Source organism: Scyliorhinus canicula, chromosome 3 (assembly GCF_902713615.1).
Source record: "Scyliorhinus canicula chromosome 3, sScyCan1.1, whole genome shotgun sequence".
Lineage (NCBI taxonomy): Eukaryota > Metazoa > Chordata > Chondrichthyes > Carcharhiniformes > Scyliorhinidae > Scyliorhinus > Scyliorhinus canicula.
In genome coordinates this window covers 272272165-272298802 of record NC_052148.1, presented here as the reverse complement: position 1 = coordinate 272298802, position 26638 = coordinate 272272165, and the positions used below count along the sequence as shown (strand labels likewise).

The 26638-nt window shown below is 47.6% G+C and overlaps 1 protein-coding gene across 2 annotated transcripts; it reads right to left on the bottom strand.

The window, feature by feature from the left end:
• Positions 1-2106: 2106 nt before the first annotated feature.
• Positions 2107-25844, bottom strand: LOC119963545 (epigen-like). Of its 2 annotated transcripts, none has more exons than XM_038792842.1 (5): positions 25734-25844; positions 23531-23656; positions 16785-16917; positions 4872-5030; positions 2107-3315 (listed from the first exon to the last, which is right to left on the bottom strand). In XM_038792842.1, exons 1-5 carry the CDS (start codon positions 25771-25773, stop codon positions 3261-3263), a joined length of 513 nt encoding a protein of 170 aa, XP_038648770.1. In that variant the 5' UTR covers positions 25774-25844; the 3' UTR covers positions 2107-3260. The 2 variants fall into 2 exon arrangements, with proteins under 2 accessions (XP_038648770.1, XP_038648771.1); XM_038792843.1 differs by having other exon boundaries at positions 16785-16914.
• Positions 25845-26638: the final 794 nt, after the last annotated feature.

The window sequence follows — 26638 nt, the reverse complement described above, 5'->3', positions numbered from 1 at the left end:
TTGGTGAGCGACAGAGGATGTGACTGCTTCCAAATAACAGGAACTGCACAGCTGAAGATGCTTATTGAGCACTTCCTGCTCGCTCCTGTCTTCACCATAGGCTGTGAGCTGTGGGCTGAGACTGGGCATCAATCGACCAAGTGTGGGTCGAGCAAACCCAGAAGGTGTTTAAGGGATCGGGAACAGGGGATTGAAGATAGAAACTAAATCCTTGGAAATAAATAACCCCTGCTTCCCCCTCAGATCATCAGATTCATCGCAGAGTGAACCCGTAACTGACAGCTCCCCAGAAACCCCCACCCCTCACACCCATCCACCACCCCACCACCCCAACTGACAGCTCCCCCGAAACCCCCACCCCTCACACCCATCCACCACCCCACCACCCCAACTCCTAGTGCCCCGAAACGCAATGTTATACCTAGTCTTTGAAGATCAGAACAAAGCTCTTCAACCTTAAAGATCTTAAATTCTGCCTCAACCAGCCTCAAAAACAATTGGCTGTTTAACAGTATAGCACCTTTCTGTAAAAGCACCAAAATTCATCATTCGCCTGCCTTAATTTTAGAATTCTCATCCTTGTTTTCAATTCCATCCATGACCTTCATCTTTTCCTATCTCTGTAACCTCCTCCATCCAGCCACCCCCTGCTCTGTAATCTTCTCCAGCCCCTACACAGTCCCTATTGCTGTAACCTCCTCCAGCCTTGACAATCCTCTCTGTCTCTGTAACCTCCCTCAGTCCCCAGAACACTCCCTTTCTCTGTAACCTCCTCTAGTCCCTATAACCCTCTCTATCTCTGTAACCTCCTCCAGTCCCTATAACCCTCTCTATCTCTGTAACCTCCTCCAGCCTTGACAATCCTCTCTGTCTCTGTAACCTCCCTCAGTCCCCAGAACCCTCTCTGTCTCTGTAACCTCCCTCAGTCCCCAGAACACTCCCTTTCTCTGTAACCTCCTCCAGTCCCTATAACCCTCTCTATCTCTGTAACCTCCTCCAGTCCCTATAACCCTCTCTATCTCTGTAACCTCCTCCAGCCTTGACAATCCTCTCTGTCTCTGTAACCTCCCTCAGTCCCCAGAACACTCCCTTTCTCTGTAACCTCCCTCAGTCCCCAGAACCCTCTCTGTCTCTGTAACCTCCCTCAGTCCCCAGAACCCTCTCTGTCTCTGTAACCTCCCTCAGTCCCCAGAACCCTCTCTGTCTCTGTAACCTCCCTCATTCCCCAGAACACTCCCTCGGGCTGGATTCTCACCGCCAGCGGCATGCTCCGTTTTGCCGGCAGCCCGGGGGTTTCCCGACGGCGTGGGGCTGCCCCACAATGGGAAACCCCACTGACCGGCCGACGTAACGGAGAATCCCGCCGGCGGGGTGAGGCAGAAATGTGGCGCGGCGGGGCGGAGCATACCGCCCCTGATCTCTATAACCTCCTCCAGTCTCCACAACCTTCCCTATCTCTATAACCTCCTCCAGTCCCTATAACCCTCCCTATCTCTGTAACCTCCTCCAGCCCCCCAACCCTCCCTATTTATCTAACCTCCTCCAGTCTCCATAACCTTCCCTATCTCTTTAACTCCTCTAGTCCCTATAACCCGCCCTTTCTCTGTGGCCTCCTCCAGTCCCTATAACCCTCTCTATCTCTGTAACCTCCTCCAGTCCCTATAACCCTCCCTATCTCTGTAACCTCCTCCAGTCCTTATAACCCTCCCTATCTCTATAACGTCCTCCAGTCCCTATAACCCTCCCTATCTCTATAACCTCCTCCAGTCCCTATAACCCTCCCTTTCTCTATAACCTCCTCCAGTCCCTATAACCCTCCCTATCTTGTAACCCCCTCCAGTCCTAACAATACACTTAATCTCCGAAACCTTCTCCAGCCCCCCACAACCCTCCCTATTTCTGTAACCTCCTCCAACCCTGTTAGGTCTCTGCTTTTCTTCAATTCTAGCCTCCACTTCCTTCACTCCACTATTGGCAACAGTGTTTTCAGCTGTCTAGACCCTAATCTCTGGCCTTTCATCCCTAAACTTTGCCACCTCCCCTCCATCCCGCTCTCCTCTTTTATGTCATTTGTTAACCTGCACCCATCTGTTTTCTTTCCGTGTCTCAGTGTCAAACTTCATTATTCAATTGATGTGAGTTAGAACCTTTTTTGCACGATGGAAATAATGCAATTTGTTGTTGTTCACCTCCCAGATTTCCACATCCTTCCCCACTCCCCTGCTTTTCCCACTCACACCTCCTCCAGACACAGTTTTTATTTCCCTATTGGTTCAGTTGCCATTTCCTTTTGCCTTCCTCCGCCAGCCCACTTGCCATGAATCTCTTCTGCCCAATCACAGACCTTCCCTCTCGTTCTTTCCTTCCCTCCCCCTCCCCCTTTCCCACTCTCCAACTTCTCTCCAAATAACTCCTGTTCTGAGGAAAGGTTATTGACCTGGAATGTTAAAACTCTCCCCCAACAGGTTGTTGCTATTGGGGTTCAATTCCGAATTTCAGAACGGAGATTGATGGATGATTGTTGGGGGAGGGTAGGAAGGGTCACGGAAGCGACGTGAGCACCTGGAGTTAACCATGATCTGACTGAATGGAGGAAACTGGATCAAGGAGCCGAACATCCTCTTTATCCTAAAGTCCATCTTTTTCACCCACCACCTTTGGAGTGTTCCTGGGCTGACGTCGGACAGCTCTCTGCAGCAAGAACCCAGGCTGGGTTTTGTTTCTGAAGCCCAGGAAGACCTGTTGGCCATGTCCTCCGGATCGGCGTACGCATGGCAACTGGGAATCAAAGTCTGGGCCACACTGCTCAACCTCATTGGGTGTGGTATCTGGAAGAACGAGCGCGCACCGGTTGAGAGTGGATTTCAACCTGGAGGGGCTGAATGGCCCTTTCCCCAGTTGAGTAATCTGTGATAAACAAACGCAACCCCAATCAGAAAAACAAATCTGGAAACAGGCAGCTTTGAGTGGACAGATAGTTGTTTGGAGGGGAAATGCAGAGAATAATCATTATTTCAATATTTACTTATTATGAATTGAATTTAAAAACCTCAGGCAGACAGGGTCTTAACGGGTGATTCTCGGTTCTGCGTACAGTTACAAAAATCTGCTGTGTTCATGCGGTGACGCAAACGCACAGAGTTCTCTTCCAGATTAGTTCTTGGTGTTGATTGAGTTTCCCACAAAGTGCGATGCTGTTCAACAATAATAGCACCAGAAATGGTTTTGCCAACTGTCATTGGCGCACCTCACGGGCGCGGTCAAACCCGTGCCTCCACAGAACATTTGCTGTACATTTGTTTGGATTTCCGGCATCTGCAAATAGATACAATCACTGTCACAATGTATACTAATAATAATAATAATAAGTAGGCTTACATTAACACTGCAATGAAGTCACTGTGAAAAGCCCCTAGTCGCCACATTCCGGCGCCTATTCAGGTACACGGAGGGAGAATTCAGAATGTCCAATTCACCTCACGGTAGCATGGTGGTTAGCATCAATGCTTCACAGCTCCAGGGTCCCAGGTTCGATTCCCGGCTGGGTCACTGTCTGTGTGGAGTCTGCACGTCCTCCCCGTGTGTGCGTGGGTTTCCTCCGGGTGCTCCGGTTTCCTCCCACAGTCCAAAGATGTGCGGGTTAGGTGGATTGGCCATGCTAAATTGCCCGTAGTGTAAGGTTAATGGGGGGATTGTTGGGTTACGGGTATACGGGTTACGTGGGTTTAAGTAGGGTGATCATTGCTCGGCACAACATCGAGGGCCGAAGGGCCTGTTCTGTGCTGTACTGTTCTATAATTCTATAAGCACGTCTTTCGGGACTTGGGGGAAGAAACCGGAGCGCCCGGAGGAAACCCACGCAGACACGGGGAGAACGTGCAGACTCCGCGCAGACAGTGACCCAAGCCGGGAATCGAACCCGGCTCCCTGGTGCTGTGAAGCAGCAGTGCTAACCACTGTGCCGCCCATCCTGAACTTGGAACAGTAGAAGTTTTATACCACCTGAAGGCGGCTGTTCAGGCCGTCACCTCTGGCTTATTGTTACCATCCCAAATATGGCCAAGTCCGCGCGTTAATTAGAAATGACTGGAAAAGCAAGAATGGAAAATGGACTGCATCAAACATGCTTCAATGTCCCTTCACAGTGGAACAGTAAATGAAGAATTTGTAATACCTTTGCATTCGTACAATATCTTTGATGTGCTGGAACATCCCAAAGAACTTCACAAGAAAATGATCAAATAAGCATTTAACACCAGGCCACTGAAGGGGTTTTCGGGCAGATCGCTTAAAGTTTGATAAAAAAGGTTTTATGAAGACCTCTCCATTCACCTGAGGAAGGAGCAGGGCTCCGAAAGCTCGTGTTTGAAACAAACCTGTTGGACTTTAACCTGGTGTTGTAAGACTTCTTACTTATGAAGAGCTGTACAGGTAGAGAGGTGGTGAGGTTTCGGGGGGAAATTCCAGAGCTTAGGGTGCAAGCAGCTGAAGGCATGGCCACCAATGATCAAGATGCAAAAAAGGCCAGAATGAGAGGAGCGCAGAGACCTTGGAGGGTGGTAGGTCTCTGCTTAATTTCTCAAACAGACAAAAAAGATCCCACCACTATTATTTTGAAGAAGACCAGGGGAGCAGTGACCTTGGTTAAGATTCATCCTTCAACCAGCATCACTAAAAGTTATTGGATGGACAGATCATTGTGACGTTGATGTTCCTGGGAGCTTGCAATGGGCTTCAAATGGCATTTCATTGGCTGCGGAAAACGGCGGGAACTTCTGAGGTTGAGAAAGGCACTATATAAACGCAATTTGTCTCTATTTCAACAAGGGTCAGCCCCTTTACTGTGAACTTTATTTACTTACTGAGCTTACCTGTTTCGACAGCAGTAATAGAGAAGAACAGCGAGCCCGCTGAAGAGCAATGCAACACCTATTCCAACTGCAATGTACATGTATAGTTCTGACTGCTGGGTTGCGTGAGACAGTAGTGTTAGTTCCTCGCACCTCTCTCCCCTGTATCCTGGCTTACAGCTGGAATAGTGAATATAAAAGATGTATCCATGTTAACATTGAAAAGCAGAGCACCATTTGTATAATTAACCTGACTTAGTTTGGGGGTGTGCGTCGGCACATATCAGAAGTGTTGCCTGTTCTGAATTGGAACAGAGTCAAGTTAAGAGTATGGTCATGTGCTGTATTGATGATGTCATCGGCAATTTGGTCGGGCTAACAGTCCGTCTCGTCTCGCAGCCTGTGTGACAACACCTTTCCAATTAAGCTCTTGTTTTTTTGTGCCTTCGTGGTCTGCAAGCCTATCCTTTAAAAATACCATGACGAGGTGGATAATCCACACTGCAAACACCCCAAAACAAACTGATGACACCTGGTGGAGGAACAAAATCGTCGATCCACCCTGCAGCCATCCAAAAAGGGATAAAGAACATCAAAACATCACTCTACCAAAGCTGGCAACAGAGGGGTGCAGAATAATAGCAGAAACAATCGAAGGAACCAAAACTTAAACAACGAATTTGATGCAAACAGCATCAAAAGAAGCTTGTCAAGTGCTCTGCCCGGAATGTTCTGGAACAGTGCTCCCTCTACAGTGAGTAGCAACAAACAGACACCCTGCAATGGTTAATTGAGAGCTAGGAGAGTTTTGCCACAGCTTTTGCAAAACTTGAAAAGCAACAGGCTGAACTCAGGGTTACCTGGGTAAAAAGATTTTAAAAAGAAGCGAGATCGTGCAAAAAACTTTTTCTGACACATTTGTGCTTACACAGGGGGGTTTTGGCATCGTGGGATGAAATGATGAAAGCACCGAGCGTTGGAACTCAGACACTGAAAGATTCAAATAATTTGTCCAGGCGAACAAAATTTTGGTGGACACACTAGTCCTTCCTGAGAATGATGAGAGGTGAAACTTTCAACCTCCTGCAAAGTCCATAGAATAGAGTCCCTGCAGTGCAGAAGTAAGCCATTTGGCCCATCTACACCAACCGTCTGAATGAGCATCCTACCTAAGGCCATATCCTCATAACTCCACCTAACCTTTGGGCGCCAAGGGGCAATTTAGCACGGCCAATCCACCGAACCTGCACATCTTTGGGCTGTGGGAGGAAACCGCAGCACCCGGAGGGAACTCACGCACACACGGGGAGAATGTGCAACACCATTAATGGAAGTGATTGGGCCACATCTATAGTACCCGTGATGAAGTAAGATGGCTTTTTACACATGTGCGGCAATTTTAAAGTCACTATCAATCGGGAACTGTGTCCTCTGCCTTTAATTGATTTATTTCCTGGGTTGGCTGGAGGCCAGACTTCAGTAAAGTTGACCTTAGTCATGTTTATCTCCAGGTAAATATGGATCCAGATTCACAACAATATTTGCTGAACATGACAGGGGCTATTCCAGGTATAAATTACTTCCATTTGGCAGCATGTCTGCACCTGCGTTATTCTAGCGTACCATGGATCAAATTCTAAGCAGACTTAGATGATGGGCGCGATTTAAGAGAAAAGAAACAGGGTCCAGCGTCGAGCACGTTTAGCTGGGTGTTTCCCGGCGTTGGCAGCCACCCCGCTATCTAACAGAACTTGGTTTGATTTGGGGCCTCAGTGGGGGAACGCCTTTGTACAAATTAAGGAGGCATTACTAAAGTCAGAGATCCTGACACACTTCAATCGAAGTTACCATTGCAGCTGGCTTGCGACACATTCCCATCCAGGGTGGGAGCTGTGGTTTCTCACATAATACCCAATGGTGAAGAGATGCAATGAAGTGTTTGCATCAAGATCCTTGGGCAAAGCAGAAATGGACAATGCACAGATAGAGAAGGAAGCTCCAGGCATCATTTTAAGAAGCATTTTTACTAATATCTATATGGACAGAAATTTGCTTTGCTGATGGATCATCGACCACTGAGAACGGTACTTGGGCCGCACACCAGTATTTCATCTCCAGCAACGAGCCGGATGCAGAGATGATCTTTGTTGTTGTCAGCGCATACATACACAATAATAAAATATCAAATCTCCATGGTAACGCTGATGGATTCTCTACATCACCTTTACCCCAATGTGTCGTCAATGAATAGTTCGAGTGGTAATATTTTCTATTTCAAAGAAGTCGCTAACACTCCAGTAACAGGACCAGTTAAGAAGGGACCAGAAATAATCCACTCGTGTCAGAAGTTCTGGACATGGTGCTTCATGACAAGACCATGGGAGCAAACCCGGAGTTGAAGCCACATGTTACCCAAATTCTCAAACTATCCGTTGAGGCTGGCGGCCTACTCCGGAGAATGAGGGTCATCATTCCGCCATTGTTGAGAGAATGTGTCCTAAACCAAATTCATGAAGGTCATTATGGGATAGTAAGAATGAAGGAGACAGCCAGAAGCTATTTGGTGGCCAGGCTTCGATAGTGAAATCGGGGAGAAGGCGGGCATGTGTTTGGTTTGTACAAGGATTTGAAACCTGCCACCACTAGCGCCATTACATCCATGAGAATGGCCAGAAGGGCCTTGGCAAAGGGTTCATATAGATTATACCGAACCATTCGATGGGAGAATGTTTGATTGTGGTCAACGCGGTCTGGAAATGGCCTGAAGCCACCATTATGAAGACAACATTCTTGGAGAGAACAATAAAAAGACTGGATGATATTTTTGCAAGATTCGGTTACCCTGAACAACTTGTTAGCGACAATGGGCCACAGTTCATTTCACAACCGTTCATTAATTATCGAAGGTAACTCGTGATCAAAGATCATTGTCTAAACGACTCAGCCAATTCCTGACAAGACACGGGAATACAACACATTCGACAACCCAAAGTTCTCAAACATTACTCATGGTAAATGTCAGTTACGCACAGCGTTTGATCTGCTTTAGCTGCCAAAGACGAGAGATTGTTGAGAGGAAACAGCGAAACCGGGTATTGTGGCCTGAGACCAGGGCTAAACAACGTGTTTTTGATAAAGGTCAGAAAGTATTGGCAAAGGAACTATACCACCAGTGAGGAGTGGATACCTGCCATCAGCTTAGCACAGACCAGCCCCCTACATCGTTCAAACTCGGGATGATGTCGTGTAGGAAAGACATGCTGATCAACCTTTAGCAACGAGAACTAGTTTACCAGAGACAAAGTCTATCGAGAGTCCACAACAAACTGAGTCAGGTGAAGACCTGTACATACCTGAGGACCTGACAATAGCAGAAACAACTGAGGGAGACAGTATCTCAGTTGAGGACATTTCAGCACCGAGTCAAGCTCCAAATCCCACGTTGACTCCTGCTAGTGAAAACAGCCTTTCCTCATTTACCCGATCAAAATCATTTATAACTATGAACTCCTCTATTAAACCTCCCATTAACGTTCTCACTCCAAGGAGAACAATCCCAGCCCCTCCACGTTAACTGAAGTCCCTCACTCCTGGGAACATTCCAATAAATCTCCTCAACACCCCCTCCAAAGCCTCGACATTCTTCCTTAAGTGTAGTGACCAGAACTGGACACAATCCTCCAGCTGGAGACTAACCAGTGATTTAGTGAAGGTTCAGTACAACTTATTCACTCTTGTACTCTACACCTGTGTTTATAAAGCCCACCATCCTCTCAATCTACTTTTAACCAGTGATATTGTTCTGCCACCTTCACAGCAGAGTCTGGTCCAATATTCTTCTGGACAGAAGGGAGTGGTAGAAACGTGTGTCCCTCAGTGCTTTCTCCTCTGTCCTGCGAGCAATGTAGCTGGGGTCTCGGGAGCAGAGCAGCTCCTCATGAAGCCCATCACAGTTTGAATAAATGTCACATGTCTCGTGCTGGGGGCCTCTTTTGCTCCGAGCCGGCCCTTGTACCCCTATGCCGTGTTGCGTCGGGGCCGGTGCGGAGAAGGGAGCCACCGCGCATGCGCGCAACCGCGCCTGTTGCAGTGCGCCCGTGCCGGCCGCAGCGCACATGCGCAGACCCGCGGAGCCTATTTGAGGCTGGTATCGGCTGCTGGAGCAGCGTGGGTCGCTCCAGTGCCGTGCTGGCCCACTGAAGGGCTCAGAATCGCTGCTCCTGAGGGCCTGTTGACACCGTCGTGAAACGCGACGGCCTTTACGAAGGCGTCAACACCTCCTCAGGATCAGAGAATCCCGCCCTTCATTCTTCTTCAAACTGGAATGGCTGTGTCATTGTGGGATGGGATGTGATCTAACCAGTGCGTTCGACAGCACAGACATAGAAACCAGCTCGCTAGAAACCAGCTCTGTTTGAGGAGCTGTGACATTTCAGACTGGATCTGCAGCATTCAAATTGATTTTTGCTTCAATCACCGCGCCCTAACCTTTCAAGTTGCGTGAAGTTAAGTTGATGGAAAAGGCTCATCCCCACACAATGCAGAGGAACACGAGGTGGAGGACAGGTAAATGGATGGCACAGAATTTCCTGACATGGACCCCCTCCCCACCGCCCCCAGTGTACAGATTTAGCTGGTCTGAGATCTGGGTTCAAACTCAATCCAGACACAGAAAGATGTTTCTATCTGACCTTTCTCAACCTCAGCACGTCCCAAAATACTTCACAGCCAATGAAATACTTTTAAAGTGCAGTCACTGTTCCAATACAGGAAACATGGCAGCCAATATATGCACAGCAAGCTCCCACTAATGGTATAAGTCCCAGATAATCCATTTTTAGTCATGTCGGTTGAACAATTAATGTTGACCAGAGCACCTGGCAGAACATCCCTGCTCCGATTTCAGTGCTGTCCATGTGATCTTTTACATTCACCTGACAGGTGGAGCTTCAGGTTAATATCTCTTTCAAAGGCAGCGTCTCCAATAGAAAACAAAAGTATTATCATTCCTCTGATGAATATTGTCGGGTGTTTTCACTGAGGGTATAGTCAGATCTGAATGTACAGACTACCTTAGCACCAAGTACCTTCAACAACTGCTAAATGCCCAGTCTCACAATGAGGAATATATAGGTGGGGTACAAAGAAAGCCTCTTGTTATTGTGGAAGGTCAGAACAACTCCCATATAAAAACATTTTTTATGATTTGCAGTTTCCGCAGTATTTTGCTTTGATCACACAGTCAAGTTCCCTCTAATTCCATAACTTTCTTTATATGCGAGGCTACGCAGCCTGTGTCCGTACCTGCACCAAACCCCGTTCACCCATCACCCCTATACCCGCTGACAATGTCTTGATTCTAAATTCCTCATCCTTGCTTTTAAATCCCTCCAGGATTGTCACTCCTCCCCCATCTCGCTAACGCTCCTCTAGCCCAACAAAAAACTTTCAAATCTTGTGCCCCTCCAACTCTGGCCTCTTGCACATCCCCAATAATGCCATCATGGGCAGCACGGTAGCACAGTGGTTAGCACTGTTGCTTCACAGCGCCAGGGCCCCAGGTTCAATTCCCAGCTTGGGTCACTGTCTGTGTGGAGTTTGCACGTTCTCCCCGTGTCTGCGTGGGTTTCCTCCGGGTGCTCCGGTTTCCTCCCACAGTCCAAAGATGTGCAGGTTAGGTGGATTGGCCATGCTCAATTGTCCTTAGCGTCCAAAACGGTTGGGTGGGGTTACTGGGTTACGGCAATGGGATGGAGGTGTGGGCTTAAGTAGGGTGCTCTTTCCAAGGGCCGGTGCAGACTCGATGGGCCGAATGGCCTCCTTATGCACTGTAAATTCTATGTGATTCCAAGCCTCTCTCTGCACATTTATGATGCTCCTTAAACACCGCCTCTCTGGCCAGATTTTATAATATCTGCCCTAGAACCTCCTCTTGGGTCCCGCTGTCAAATTTTATTTTAGTGGCATTCCTGTGAAGACTTTTTTTATGTTTCAGGATTCGGTTTTCAAAAAGGAGCTAGATGTAGTTCCTGGGGCTAGAGGGATCAAAGGGGATGGGGGGGAAAGCGGGATTCAGGCTCTTGAGTTGGATGATCAGCCATGATCATAATGAATGGCGGAAGAGGCTCGAAGGGCCGAATGGTCCCCTCCTGCTCCTATTTCTCTATGCTTCTGTGTAAAATGCAAATTGAGTGGGTGCAGAGGAGATTTACCAGAACGGTTCCAGGGGTGAGGGGTGGGGGTTAGTCACAAGGTTAGGCTGGTGAATCTGGGGGCGTTCCTCTTGGAGTGAAGGAGATTTGGGAGGGGGATTTGACGGAGGTGAACAAGGTCGTGATGGGTTTGAATAATGTAGACAAGGAAAAGCTGCTCCCATTGGCCGATGGTTCAAGGACCAAGGGACACAGATTTATGGCTTTGGGAAAGCGATACGAAGGAACATGGGGATGTGGGAATGAACATTTTACATAGCAAGCGGGAATGACCTGGAACTTGCTCCTTATGAAAGGGGTAGAAGGAGAAACACTCAAATGGTCTCATTTGGAACGGCACTCGAAGGAAATAAAGTTACAGTGCTTTAGGGGTGGGGGGGGGTGAATGGGACTGACTTCATGGCTCCCTGGTGTTCACTCAATGGGCTGAATGGCCTGCTCTGTGCTATTATGTCTCCATGAGAGCAATTCAAGCTGCGTTCTGACTGACGCACTTCCCGCTATTCCTGGAGACGTGGACATTTAGTGAAGGGGGGGGGGGGGGAGGTTGCCCCTCTGAGGTCGAGGGTTGAGGGTCTTGCCCATGTCTGCAGAGAGCCGCGACGCCCGTGGGTCGGGGGGGTGGGAGTTCTTCAACTTAACTTTGAGATCTGGGGCGCCTTTAAAGGGATTCCCCCGGTCTCCGAGGAGCCGGCCTTGTCGGCGTCTTTAGTTCCCCACTCCAGAGAAAATTATAGATGTGGGAATTTTCAGTGAGAATCTCCCCAAGCTCCAGGAAAATGGCAAGGAGTGGGTGAGTTGTGATGGTGACCGTGCCGGTACAGCCAACGGAATTCTCACCGGATTTCCTGCCCAAAATGACATTTCCGGCTGGAAATCTCCAGCTATTTGGGATTGTCTGTTCCCGCTGGCAGAGCACCCCATCCCGTGGGTTTCCCAGCAGGGAACACAGGGCTGGGAGACCGGAGAAGCCCACTCATAGTCATTGTTTGGGAGAATTCCGCCCAATGAGTTGTTGTTGTTATTGCTATTGAGGCAACGATACCGATGGCCTATACTGTGTCTCCTACTCAACATCTTTAATTCTGTTCATGACTCATGGTCTGTCACTCTTACTTAAAGCATTTCAGTCTGGAAACACGGGGCCAGGATGCTTGCGTGACACCAAACATTCCTAATTCATTGGGCCTAGACAGGGCAGCATTAATGCCTCTGAATCAGATTGCGGGTTCAACCCTCACTCACTCATGAATCGGGCAGGCACACGAGTACAATGATGAGGTCATTGTTGTTCTATCCTTCAGCTGAGACGTGGAATAATACAGCACAGAAGGAGGCCATTTGGCCCATCATGTGCCAATGCCAGCTCTTTGAAAGATCTACGCAATGAGTCCCGCTCTCCCCTCTCTCTCCCCATATTCCTGAAAATTTTTCCATTCCAAGTATTCGCTGTGTAAACTAATTTCTCCTCATCTCCCCCTCTCAGTCTTTGACCCATTACCTGTGACCTTCAGCCACTGGAAACAGTTTATTTCGCTTCCCTAAGGTGAACATTTCCAACCTCTGCAGTCTCTCCACATATCTGACATCCTCCAGTCCCTCAGCACCATCTTACTAAATCTCCTCAGCACCTTCTTCAAAGCCTTGACATCATTCCCCTGTTGTGGATCCCAGAACTGGACACAATTATGCGATAAGACGTAGGAGCGGAAGTCGGCCATTCGGCCCATCGAATCTGTTCCACCATTCAATGAGACCCTGCTGATCTGGTATGATAATCCTCAACTTCACTTTCCCGCCTTATCCCCCAAGACCCTCGATCCCCTCACTGATTAAAAATCCATCTATCTCAGCCTCGGCTTCCCTTAACGACCCAGCTTCTACAGCTCTCTGCGGTAAAGAATCCCACAGATTCGCTGAGAGAAGAAATTCCTCCTCATCTCGGTCTTAAATGGGCGCTCCCTCCCTCAATGAGATTCTGCCCTCGACTCTCTCACAAGCGGAGACAAACTCTCAGCAGTTGCCTTGCCTAATCTCTAGCTGCAGCAATAAAAATAGTCTGCACCGTCTCGTTAGAAACATGGACAGGTCGATCAGCTGTTTCTGCATCCCCTATAATTTCCTAGCGGCTAATTGGAAATGTGGAGTAGTGAGTAACAGGAACAAGAATAAGGAATGCAGGAATGGCCCAATTCCTAGTCTATTACTTAAAAAATAATGGACAGGAAATTGCAGCAAGTGTATAAATTATTGTGAGCGTAACTTTGTGAAATAAACCCATGCAGTTGTCAAAATTGGATGAACAGCTGAAAAGACACAAACTTCAGGACTATAGGCAAAGGGCAGGAGGAGTGGGGCCAGTTGGGTTGATCTTTCAAAGAGCCGGCACAGGTAAGATGGACTGAATGGTCTCCCTTCTGCACTGCACTTGATGCTATGTTGGTGCAACATTAATACTACAGCCGGAGCACCAATCCTCATCAGCACACTGAAATGACAGGAAGAATCTTGGTGTCAGGATGGATCAGCTGAAATCCTTTAAAAGGAATGCACACGATTGTCTCTGGATTTTTTTCATCTCTTGAGTCATATCCTCCACTGTCTCAGTTTAGTTCATTGTAACCATAGCAAAGAGTTTCTACGGACACACAAATTCATTGCCAAATCCTAGGCTCTGTGACAGAATCAAAGAACACAGAAGGAGGCCATTCAGCCCATTGCATCAGTGCCAGCCCCGTGAAAGAGCGAGCCAATGAGTCCACACTACCCATATCCCGCCAATTCCCTTGTGAAAGCTATTGGGCGGGATACTCCAGCCGTGTTTTCTGGCACGGTGCGCCCCCGTTGGCAGCAGGATTCTAGGGAAATGTGCGAGCGTGCGCTGCCGGTGAAGTGGAGAAAACGCCAATGGAGAATCCCGTATTTTGAAACTGCTTCCCGGAAGTGCATCCCAGATCACAACAACTCAATGTGAAAAAAAACCCTCTTCTTATTCCTCCTGTGGATCTCATCGTCAATCTCTGCCCCATCTGTTTACTAACCCTCCTACCATTGGGAACAGTTTCTCCCTCGTTACTTAAATAAAACTCTTCATAAATTTCAACACCTCGATTAAATCTCCCCTTAACCTTCTCCACTCTCAGGAGAACAATCACACCTTCTCTAATCTCTCCACATAACTGAAGTCCCTCACCCCCTGGTATCATTCCAGTGAATCTCCTCCAGACCCCCCCCTCCCCCACCACCAAAGCCTTAATCATCCTGCTGTGGCCCAACGCAGGGTTTTATAAAGTTCACCATAACTTCCTTTCTTTTGGATTCAATTTATGCTCTACTTGGAGCTATTTTATCCATGTTAAAGATCGAGACCACATCTGCCTATTGAAGAATGTTGAATAGCCAAATGTTCTCCCAATTTTCTGGACCTCCCTCTCCCCTCTCCATCTCACCCTGGCAGCATATCATTCTATTCCTTTCTCGCTCCTGTTTTTATCCAGTTTCCCCTTAAATGTCTCTCCACTATTCATCTCAACCACTGTGGATAATTCCACATTCCCACCACTCGCTGGGTAAAGAGGTTTCTCCCGAATTCCTGTTTTGATTGATTAGTGACTGTCTATTTGTAACACAGTAGTTAGCACTGTTGCTTCACAGTGCCAGGGTCCCAGGTTTGGGTCACTGCCTGTGCTGAGTCTGCACGTTCTCCCCGTGCCTGCGTGGGTTTCACCCGGGTGCTCCGGTTTCCTCCCACAAGTCCCGAGAGACGTGCTTGCTAAGTGAATTGGACATTCTGAATTCTCCCTCTGTGTCCCCGAACAGGCACCGGAATGTGGCGACTAGGGGCTTTTCACAGTAACTTCATTGCAGGGTTAATGTCAGCCTACTTGTGACAATAATAAAGATTATTATTTATGGCTTCTAGTTCTGATCTCCCCCGCAATTAGAAATAGTTTCTCTACATCTACCCTATTCCCTTTCATTTTGTTAGAGACCTCTCTTTATCAGGTTACCCGCTTCAGCCTTTACTTGAGAGATTTAAACGCCTTTTGCACGGCAGATTGAGATTTTTACTGAGTTGTTTTATTCCAGTCAATTTGTTTGGAGATTTCTACTTGGGGAGCATGAATTAATTCAGCAAAATCTACTTCCATTTTAAGAACAGTAATTTAGGAATGATTTTAACATATTCCACCCAGAGGAAACACAGAGGATTGGGTGAAATACTGGTTTCACACAATGCCCAACTTTACTCTTCAAAGTCAACAAGTCAACAGCAGATGGAATTTAAAATGCAGGTCCTGTCTCTGCAGATGGAATTTAAAATGCAGGTCCATGTCACCACCACTAAATCAGCGTGGTTCATTTGATCATTACACATTTCATTGGCTTTGTCAACTCTGGTTGGGCAGATTCCTGCAGGTGACATCATTTGACCTTCTGCCTCCATCTTCTCCGACTCACATTCCTGCCATTGCCGATGCATCATCGCAGCTCCACATCTCCCCACAGCCAATCAGAAAGCAACAAGATTCTTCACTGCTTAGTGCTGTTTTCTTTTATTCATTTGCGGGATGTGGGTGTCGCTGGTTAGACCAGCATTTATTGCCCATCCCTAATTGCCCTTCGGGAGGTGATGGTGAACTGCCTTCTTGAGCTGCTGCAATCCTTCAAGTGTGGGTACACCCACTTTGCTGTCAGGGAGTTCCAGGATTTTGCCCCAGTGACAGTGAAGGAACGGCGATATATTTCAAAGTCAGGGAGGTGAGTGACTTGGGGGGGAACCTCCAGGTGGTGGGGTTCCCAGGTATCTGCTGCTCTTGTCCTTCTAGATGGTAGTGGCCGTGGGTTTGGAAGGTGCTGCCTAAGGAACCTTGGTGAGTTACTGCAGTGCATCTTGTAGATGGTACACACGGCTGCCACTGTGCGTCGGTGGTGGAGGGTTTGAATGTTTGTGGAAGAAGGAACAATCAAGCAGGGCTGCTTTGTCCTGGATGGTGTTGAGCTTCTTGAGTATTGTTGGAGCTGCGCTCATCCAGGCAAGTGGAGAGTATTCCATTACCCTCCTGACTTGTGCCTTGTAGATAGTGGACAGGTTTGGGGTGGGGGTGGGGGGGGGGGGGGGGGGGGGGTCAGGAGGTGAGTTACTCGCTATCGGATTCCTAGCCTTTGACCTACCCTGGTAGCCACAGTAATGATGTGGCTAGTCCAGTTCAGTTTCTGATCAATGGTAACCCATTGATCTTTCAAAATGTCATATAGCTTAAAGGGATTGCAGCATGACATCACTAGATGTCCAAGTTTAGTTTCACTTTTGCTTTGGAGCAGAAAATGCACATACAGCTCTGCTGCTGGTGGCTTCAAGATTTCTATCCACGTACATCTGTTCTCATGTGCCCAGTCTCAATAAATGAACCCACAACATGCTTACCCAATCACCCAGGTGTGATTGGTGCCTTTATGTCATTATAAAAATGACACTTAATTGCATTCTACCTGACTCTCAGTCAAACAGACCTCCCTCCCCTGATTTATTTTAAGGATTTACTTTTTTAACAGTTCAGTTTTTCACTACTGCTCTTTTCCCAGGACCTGGTGCTACCAACGGTTAATCTCTAATTCCTGGAGAAACCACGACAATCGTGATCAACCTTCTCTTTCAGTAGGATGTCATCTCTGAATTTTAAAGGTCATTTCAAAGAGATTAAAATTCTCGTAGACTTACACACACGTCCGTAATTTGGTGATCTGATCCTGGTACTCCCGGTACATACAATCACCGTTCATACAATAACTGTGACCACCTTCATAACAGGAATGTTTCAATTCGAGAGTCCTTGGCACATTCGGATTTCCTGCTAAATGGAGAAAACTAAGTTAAGGAATCATCAACAACAACTTGTATTTATATGGCACCTCTAACAGAGTAAAAGATCACAAGGTGCTTCACAGCAACATAACTGAAATATCATCAAACTGCAAAAGAGGCTATCAGGACAGGTGACTGAAAGCTGGGTCAAAGAAATGGGTTTAAAGGAACATCTTAAAGAAGGGGTGGAATTCCAAAGCTCAGTACTTGAGCTAAAGACACGTTACTCAATGGTGGAGTGATAGAAATCAGAGATGCTCAAGAAGCCGACAAAGAACAAAGAACAAAGAAAAGTACAGCATAGGAACAGGCCCTTCAGCCCTCCAAGTCTGCGCCGACTAAACTAAAATCTTCTACACTTCCGGGGTCCATATCCCTCTTTTCCCATCCTATTCATGTTTTTGTCAAGATGCCCCTTAAATGTCACTATCGTCCCTGCTTCCACCACCTCCTCTGGCAGCGAGTTCCAGGCACCCACTACCCTCTGTGTTAAAAACTTGCCTCGTACATCTCCTCTAAACCTTGCCCCTCGTACCTTAAACCTATGCCCCCTGGTAATAGACCCCTCTACCCTGGGGAAAAGCCTCTGACTATCTACTCTGTCTATGCCCCTCATAATTTTGTAGACCTCTATCAGGGGGGTCGACCCTCAACCTCGGTCATTCCAGTGTGAACAAACAGAGTTTATTCAACACTCCTCATAGCTAATGCTCTCCAGACCAGGCAACATCCTGGTAAATCTCTTCTGCCACCCTCTCTAAAGCCTCCACATCCTTCTGGTAGTATGGCGACCAGAATTGAACACTATACTCCAAGTGTGGCCTGACCTAACGTTTGGAGGAACGCAGAAACCTGAGACTGGAGGAGATGGCAGAGACAGGAAGAGGGCGAGGCCATGTAGCAATTTGAAAACAAGGACGAGAATTTGAAGATCGGGTCCTTTTCCAACTGGGAGCCAGTGAAGGTCAGAGAGCACAGGGGAGGGGGCGAATAGGACTTGCCGCAAGTTAGAAAAGGGAAACAGGGTTTGGATAACCTCAAGTATCCAGAGGGTAGAAATCAGATGAATTTCTGAAAACACCACTCTACCTTCAGAGAGACTATTTACATTGAAAAGGAATAATTGCCTTTCCTTATGATGCATAATGTTCTAATTGCAGAATTTAACAGCTCAGAAGTTGGCCATTTGACTCATTGTACCTATGGTAGTTTTCCAAATTAGTTCCACTCCTTCACTCTTTCCATAGCCCTGCCATTTTTCCTTTTCAAGTATTTATCTAGATCCCTTTTGAAAGTTATTATTGAATCTACTTCTTCGTCCCTTTCAAATAAATAACCTTTATTGTCACAAGTAGACTTACATTAACACTGCAATGAAGTTACTGTGAAAAGCCCCTCGTCGCCACATCCCGGCACCTCTTCAGGTACACAGAGGGAGAATTCAGAATTCTCAGCTGATACGGGAATTGAACCCGCGCTGCTGGCCTTGTTCTACATCACAAACCAGCTGTCTAGCCCACTGAGCTAAACCAGCCCCTGGACACCAAGCAGGAGAAGAGAGAAAGGAAGAGGCAATATAAACATCGATCTTGGACAAGAGCAAAATAGAGATTGATACTTTCAGTACAATACTGAAGGAGTGCTGCTCTGTCAGAGGTGCCAACGTTTGGATAAGACATTAACTTGGAGCGGCATCTGCCCTCAGACAAATGGAAACAGTCTTGTGCATTATTTCAAAGAGCTGGGTAGTTCAACATCAATAAAATAGATTCTGCGGTGGTTATCACATTGCTGTCTACATGCTTGCTGCGTGCAAATTGGCTGCTATAACTTCCTACTTAACGACACATCAAAAGTGCCTTCTTAGCTGCAACTAAGGGGCAATGAAGGGAGCTGTACAATTGCAGCTGCCCCAATGAGGAGCAAATGCTCAGAGGCCACACTGGTCAGTATTAATTCGTGGGAGGAAATCGGGGAATGTGTGCCCAGAACTTCCAGTCTAATGTTCCGTACAAGTGTCACACTTTGCACTGAAATCCCTCACTGGCAAACTTCTCATTCTTTCATGGGATGTGGACATCAGGGGTAAGACCAGCGTCCATTCCCCATCCCTAATTGCCCTTGAGAAGGCGGTGGTGAGCTGCCTCCTTGAACCGCTGCAGTCCATGTGCTGTTAAAGGAGCGTCGGTGAGTTGCCGCAGTGCTTCTTGGAGATGAGCACTTCCTTGAGGGCAGCATGGTGGTGCAGTGGTTAGCACTGCTGCCTCATGACACCGAGGTCCCGGGTTTGATCCCGGGCCCCGGGTCACTGTCCGTGTGGCGTTTGCACATTTTCCCCGTGTTTGCGTGGGTTTCGCCCCCACAACCCAAAGATGTGCAGGGTAGGTGGATTGGCCACGCTAAATTGCCCCTTAATTGGAAAAAATTAATGTGGGTATCTAAATTTATTTTTTACAAATGAACACTTCCTTCTACTTGCTCTTTTAAGAAACATTATATGACCTGTGAGATATTTTATCCACGTCCAGGTACCTCTCGCTTCTGCATTGCATCATTCCACCAGCAACAGCATGTAATTTAAATGATGGAGAGTTTCTGAAGCATGAGGTGTACGGCAAAGAGAACTTTTTATTATCTATCCAAGGGTGAAGTCAAATGTTTAAAGCAGCACACAGCTGGACTTGCAAAGTGATAATCATCACAGAGTTTGTAATTAGGATGTAAATATTTGAACCGATGAGGTTCACAGAACAATATTGAAGAAGGAGGGTTTTCCGACTTCCAATAAATGGTCAACTCCTTTAGAATTAGATACATCTAGGGACGATTTTGGTTTTCCACCACTCTATTCCTTATTCCACTCTCTATCTCTATAACCTTGTTCAGCCCCTCAGCTCTGATATCTCTGCTCTTCTCTAATTCCTGACCCTTGAGCATTCACAATTTCAATCGCTCCACTATTGGCGGCCGTGCCTTCCCCTGTCTGAGCCCTCAGCTCTGGAATTCTCTCCCTCTCAGCTTCTCCACCTCCCCCCCTCCTCTAAGATGCTCCTGAAAACCTCCCTTTCTGACCACGTTTTTGGTCACCTTATTAACATTTCTTTGTATGACACAACGTCATACTTGGCAAGCTTTCCTGTTACGCATTGACCCTGTTTTATGGGCACTACAGAAAAGCAAGTTGTTGTTGCTGCTACTCACCATCAAGCAATGCAAATATCGTAAATCATTTCTGTAAATATCTTTAGTCAACCATCAGCCAATGGTGCTTTCCCACATCACTGGACAATTGACCTGAAAACGTTATCAGTTCAGACACTCCTACAGTCAGCTTGGGCTGGTAGTAACATGCAAAGGGTTCAATCAGCTATCTAGTGCCTGTCACTGATAGCAGGGCGACTCCACACATCCAGTTACTTTCTTAACGATTCTGATGAACAAGTTGGATCTCTAACGAGTGGGGAGATGATACAGATATTTTCCAACAGGTCATTTGGCCTCAGTGCTCTGTGCCATTGTTTGTGCATCACATGAAAATACGAACATAGGACTTGGGAACAGAAGCAGTAGGCTATTCGGCCCTTCGGGTCTACTGCACCATTCAATAAAATCACGGCTGATCCGATTGTTTTTTGCTGCTCCACTTTCCCCATCTGTCCCTCATTACTCTCGGCACTTTTCTCTATCAAAATATCTAACTCAAGATGCTACACAAATGCAAGTCAACACAAGGGCGGCGTTGCAGCACAGTGGTTAGCACTGCTGCTTCACAGCGCCAGGGACCCGAGTTTGATTCCCGGCTTGGGTCGCTGTCTGTGTGGAGTCTGCACGTTCTCGCTGCGTTTGCGTGGATTTCCTCCGGGTGCTCCGGTTTCCTCCCACATTCCAAAGATGTGCAGGTTAGGTGGATTGGTCATGATAAATTGCCCTTAGTGTCCAAAGCCAGGTGGGGGTAAGGGAAATGGTGGGGCGGGGGGGTGGGGGGGGGGGGGTGGGGGGGGGGGGGGGGGGGCCTCGGGTAGGGTGCTCTTACAGGGGGTTGGTGCAGACTCCGTGGGCCAAATTGACACTCAGTGAGACCTCGGTGTCCTTGTGCCTCTGTTGCTGAAAGTAAGCGCGCAGGTACAGCAGGCAGCAAAGATGGCAAATGGTATGTTGGCCTTCATAGTGAAAGGATTTGAGTATAGGAATAGGGATGTTTTACTGCAATTGTACAGGGCCTTGGTGAGGCCACTCCTGGTGTATTGTGTGCAGTGTTGTGACCTTATCTCAGGAAGGATGTTCTTGCTATGGAGGGAGAGCAGCCAAGGTTTACCAGGCTGATTGCTGGGATGGCGGGATTGTAATATGCGGAGTAATATGGTTCGTAATATATTCATTGGAGTTTCGAAGAGTGAGACGGGATCTATTAGAAACTTACAAAATTCTAACAGGATGAGACAGGATAGATTCAGAAAGAATGTTCCCGATGGTGGGGTGTCCAGAACCAGCGCCGGCCCTAGGGTTGCTGGCGCCCCGGGCAAGCTGAACTTCGGCGCCCTTGGGGCCGAGGGGGCGGGGCCGAGGGGCGGGGGGGGGGGGGGGCGAGGAGGGGAGCGGGGGGGGGGCGGACCCGAGGGGGGGCGGACGCGGGGGGGGGGCGGACGCGAGGGGGGGGCGTGGCGGACCCGAAGGGGGGGCGGGGGGAGCGGACCAAGCGGGGGGGCGGACCGGGGGGGGGGGGCGCCTTGGGGGAGGGCGGCCACCGCGCATGCGCTGGTTGGCACCGGCCCAACTGCGCATGCGCGGGACCCGAGTCTCTGGCGCCCCCCAGCACATGGCGCCCCGGGCGACTGCCCGAGTTGCCGGTGCCTTGAGCCGGCCCTGTCCAGAACTAGGGGTCATAGTTTGAGGATAAGGGGCAAACCTTTTAGGACTGAGGGGAGGAGAAATCTCTTCACCCAGAGAGCGGGGAATCTGTGGAATTCACGGCCACAGAAAGTAGTTGAGGCTAAAACATTGCGTAGCTTCAAGAAGGGATTAGGTACAGCTCTTGGGGCTGAAGGGACAAAGTCATATGGAGGGAGGCAGGATCAGGGTATTGAACTTGATGATCAGCCATGATCATAATGAATGGGGGAGCAGGCTGGAAGGGCCAAATAGTCCCCTCCTGTTTCTATTTGAAATGAAATGAAAATCGCTTATTGTCACGAGTAGGCTTCAATGAAGTTACTGTGAAAAGTCCCTGGTCGCCACATTCCGGCGCCTGTTCAGGGAGGCTGATACGGGAATCGAACCGTGCTGCTGGCCTGCCTTGGTGTTTTGTGTATGTTTCTATAATCTGAACTCTGTTTTTCTGCCTACAGAAGCTATCAGAGCTGCTGTGTATTTTCAGCATTTCCTATTTTTCAGTACCTGCTGTGTTCTGCTTTTTTGTTATTTTTAGTGATGGTGATTCAGGGTTTAGATATTGACCAGGACACCAGAGAGAACTGCCCTGCTACGCTTTGAAATAGCACAACGGGACCTTTAATATCCAACTGAGAGGCACATTGTGTTTCACGCACATCGTATTTGACTAACAACACGTCTGACAGTGTAGCACTCCCTGCAACACTGCACTGGCACTGTTGGCCTAGATTTGGTGCTCAACACCCTGAAGTGGGATTTGAATCCATGACCTGACTCATGGGAGGTGTTGGCTAGATAGCAATGTGGAATGGCACCGATGTTCAATCTCTGTACCAGCTGGGGTAGTTCATGGGAACCTGACTCCTGGGGCCTTACCCAACATTTGTGGGGTGGTGCCCCTCAAACTATCTAACCAATTGTCCTAATGGAGAGAGATGAATCCATACTACTGACTCAAGGCCAGTGTGCGTCCACAGACCAAACCTACACTTCTCCTTATTTGATCGGATCAAATTAACATAGAATTTACAGTGCAGAAGGAGGCCATTCAGCCCATCGAGTCTGCACCGGCTCCTGGAAAGAGCACCCTACCCAAGGTCAACACACCCACCCTATCCCCATAACCCAGTAACCCCACCCAACACTAAGGGCAATTTTGGACACTAGGGGCAATTTATCATGGCCAATCTACCTAACCTGCACATCTTTGGACTGTGGGAGGAAACCGGAGCACCCGGAGGAAACCCACGCACACACGGGGACAGTGACCCAAGCCGGAATCGAACCTGGGACCCTGGAGCTGTGAAGCGATTGTGCTATCCACAATGCTACCATGCTGCCCCAAATTATTGATCAGGTCAGCATGAGCAGTAGTGGCCTTTGAGAGTAATCATAGAGTCATTACAGCACAGAGCAAGGCCCTTCGGCCCGCAGTGTCTGTGCCGGCCATCAAACGCCTATCCATTCCAGCATGTGGTCCATAGCCTTGTGAATGGTTACGGAGCTAATGTAAGTTTAATGAAAGGGGATTATGTGAAATAATTATAACCAGTCTCTATGAGGTTTTAAATACAGGCAGCTTTTCAAAGAAGTAAAGATGTATCTGTGTAATGCAGAAATGATGAATTTTCATGCTGTTTACACCAGACCCTTGCCACTGAAGCAGAGTTTGTGTATGACAGTGTAAAGCTTGACAGGAATTTCCAACCTACCTTTGTGCTCTGGCGTGAGAGTTCCCAGGGTATCTGATGTGTTTTGAGACACATTGAAAGTGCGGAGAGAGTCAGTGACGGGCAGTTGAGTCAGTTCACTCGCAGCTTGAGCGAGGGCAAGAATTACTGGCAAAAAAATAACAATGGTATTAGCAACACACTGGTATCAGGATTCTGTTTGCACCAACATGGGTCTATATAGGTGATAAAATGATCTATTACAGTCATTATAGATCCAACCATCTTCAGCTGCTTCATCAATGACCTCCCTTCCACCATCAGGTCAGACGTAGGGATGTTTGCAGATGACTGCACAATGCTCGGCACCATTTGCAACTCCTCAGACAATGAAGCAGTACATCTCCCACAAGATACATTCTAATCATTGTCTCTTGATGGTCGATGGCATTTCCCATCCCCTCACTATCAACATCCTGTGGGGGGGAGGGTTACCAATGACTCGAAGCTGATCTGGGCTAGCCATATAATTACTGTGGCAACCAGACCCAGAGCAGGTCAGAAGCTAGGAAGCCTGCGGTGAGTAACTCACCTCCTGTCTCCACAAAGCCATTGGCCGGAATTCTCCAGCTGTCAGGATTACATGTTCCCGTTGGCGGTGCACCCCGCCTGGAGGTGTGGGGTGGCTTCTGTGGGAAATCCCATTGACAAGTGACCTCGCCATCGAGAAACATGCAGCCAGGGATCTGGAGAATCCCGGCCACCATCTACAAGGCACAAGTCAGGAGTGTGATGGAACACTCTCCACTTGCCTGGATGAGCGCAGCTCCAACAACACTCAGGAAGTTTGACATCATCCAGGACAATGCAGCTCGCTTGATTGTCACCCCATCCACAAACATTTAATCTCTCCACCACCAACAAACAATAGCAGCCGTGTGTACCATTGACAAGATGCACTGCAGCAAATCACCAAGACTCCTGAGACAGCACATTCAGCGAACCTTGTTCTCCAAGTCACTCACCATCCTGACTTGGAAATATATTGGCCGTTCCTTCACTATCGCTGGGTCAAAATCCTGGAGCTCCTTCCCTAACAGCACTGTGGGTGTACCTACACATCAAGGACTGCAGCGGTTCAAGAAGGCAACTCACCACCACCTTATGAAGGGCAATTAGGGACGGGCAATAAATGCTGGTCTAACCACATCCTGTAAATGAATTTTTTAAAAGATGGTCTGTCCAACAATGCAGCAATTGCTCAGCTGGACTTTGTGTTATCCTGCCACTTTAGCCCACAGCATTCTCAGTCTGCTACATGATTTGCCTGAGGATAATCTGATCTGCTATGAAGTTGGCAACAATAATGCCCTTGAATAGACACATGCATTCTGGCATCACTCGATTCCTATTGTATTTAAATAGACAATAAATGTTCTCAATTATTCACAGCTACCTGCGAACTGGACTGTGCAGAATCTCCCAAGGAGGAATGGAATTAAATTCACAGAATCTTAGATTAAAGAAGGAGGCCATTCACCCCCTGTCATTTCTGAGCTGACTCTTGGAAAGAGCTTTTCAATTCGCTCCCTGAAATCCAGCAAATATCTCCTATTCAAGCATTTATCCAATTTCCTTCTGAAAGTTACTATTGAATCTGCTTCCACCGCCATTTCAGACAAGGCGTCCCGGATCACGACTCACACAAAAACTCTCTTCAGTTCCCTCTCTGATTCTTTCGTCAATTATCATAAATCTGTGTCTCTCTGAGCCTCCTACTGGTGAAAACAGTTTCTCCTTATTTACTCCATCGAAATTCTCATGATTTTGAACCTCCCCCCCCCGCCCCCACCTCATTAAATCTCCCCCTAACCTTCCCGACTCTAAGAAGCTTCTGCAGGTCCCTCTGCAGCTCAGCCACTCTGGGGCTGTTGAATCAGCCTCAGACACGTTTGCGAAAACGCACCATGTTGTTCAGCCTCACATCATAAGCAGCCCCTTCTGCCTCAAAGTGCAAATCTGGGATCAAATTACTTCATTTTTTGACCCTGACCAAAAAGATAAAAATGAGAAGGACCAATCTGCACAGCTCCGAACGCTTTTCAATTCTCGCTCGCAGATTGGAGCATCGACAGTATACCTACCGTATTTCAGATTCACATGTTTCACTTTTATACAACACTCGTGCGCCTTTGAAAGTTCTTGAGGAGACGTCTATTCAACTACAATATCGAATTAGCCTTACCGCTTATTATGAAGATAGGTCCCCCCGTGACAGATTTCATCCTCAACAGCCCTCACCAACTCACTTTCACTCCAGTCTGCAGAATGCTCCTGGCCTCTGTGTTGCTACTTGCTGATCTTCTCTTTATACAAACACCTATTTGGAACAACATTAACTGAAATGATGTCAAACCAATAGAAAGACAACATTACCACATGGCCCCAATCCAGTGCCGGAGGCAAAGATAACCTGAATTCACTTCAAAGCTCAGCCTCCGTGATTATGCAACACCAGGAATGTTCATTAAAATGACAGAGAGCTTCCTCTTAACCTGGAGCACAATCAAAGAAATGGCCTTTACATGACTATACCTGGTTAAACCCAGTAGGACGTCTCATCAATGGAATTAATTCCTCAGGCAACTCCCAAACCAAAGTATTAGCTGACCAAAAGCATTATTTTATGCGGTTCATGAGCGTAAAGAGTTTCTTTAACACGTTTCCTGCCGGGACTGGCATTGCCAACACAAGGGCATTCACTCAGACAGGACTGTGATCTGTCCTTCCGAGGAAAGACTTGCATTTATTTCTCGCTTTTCTTGACTGCCGGATGTCTCAAAGCAGTTGATGGCCACTGAATCACTTTTGAAGTGTAGCCACTGTCGCAACGTAGGAGACACAGTAGCCAATTTGTGCACAGCAAGATCCCAGAAACAGTAAAATGACAATGACCAGAACATGTTATTAATGATGAACACTGAGGGATAAATATTGCCCCTGACAGGCTCCTATGAAGCCCCTGTGGATGTTTTACTACATAAAGATGTTAAATAAATGTACAGCCTTGCTGTTGATTTAACATTTTAACAGGTTGTGGCGATGATTTAAAAACATGAAATCAACACAAGAGCTGTCTGTACACTGATG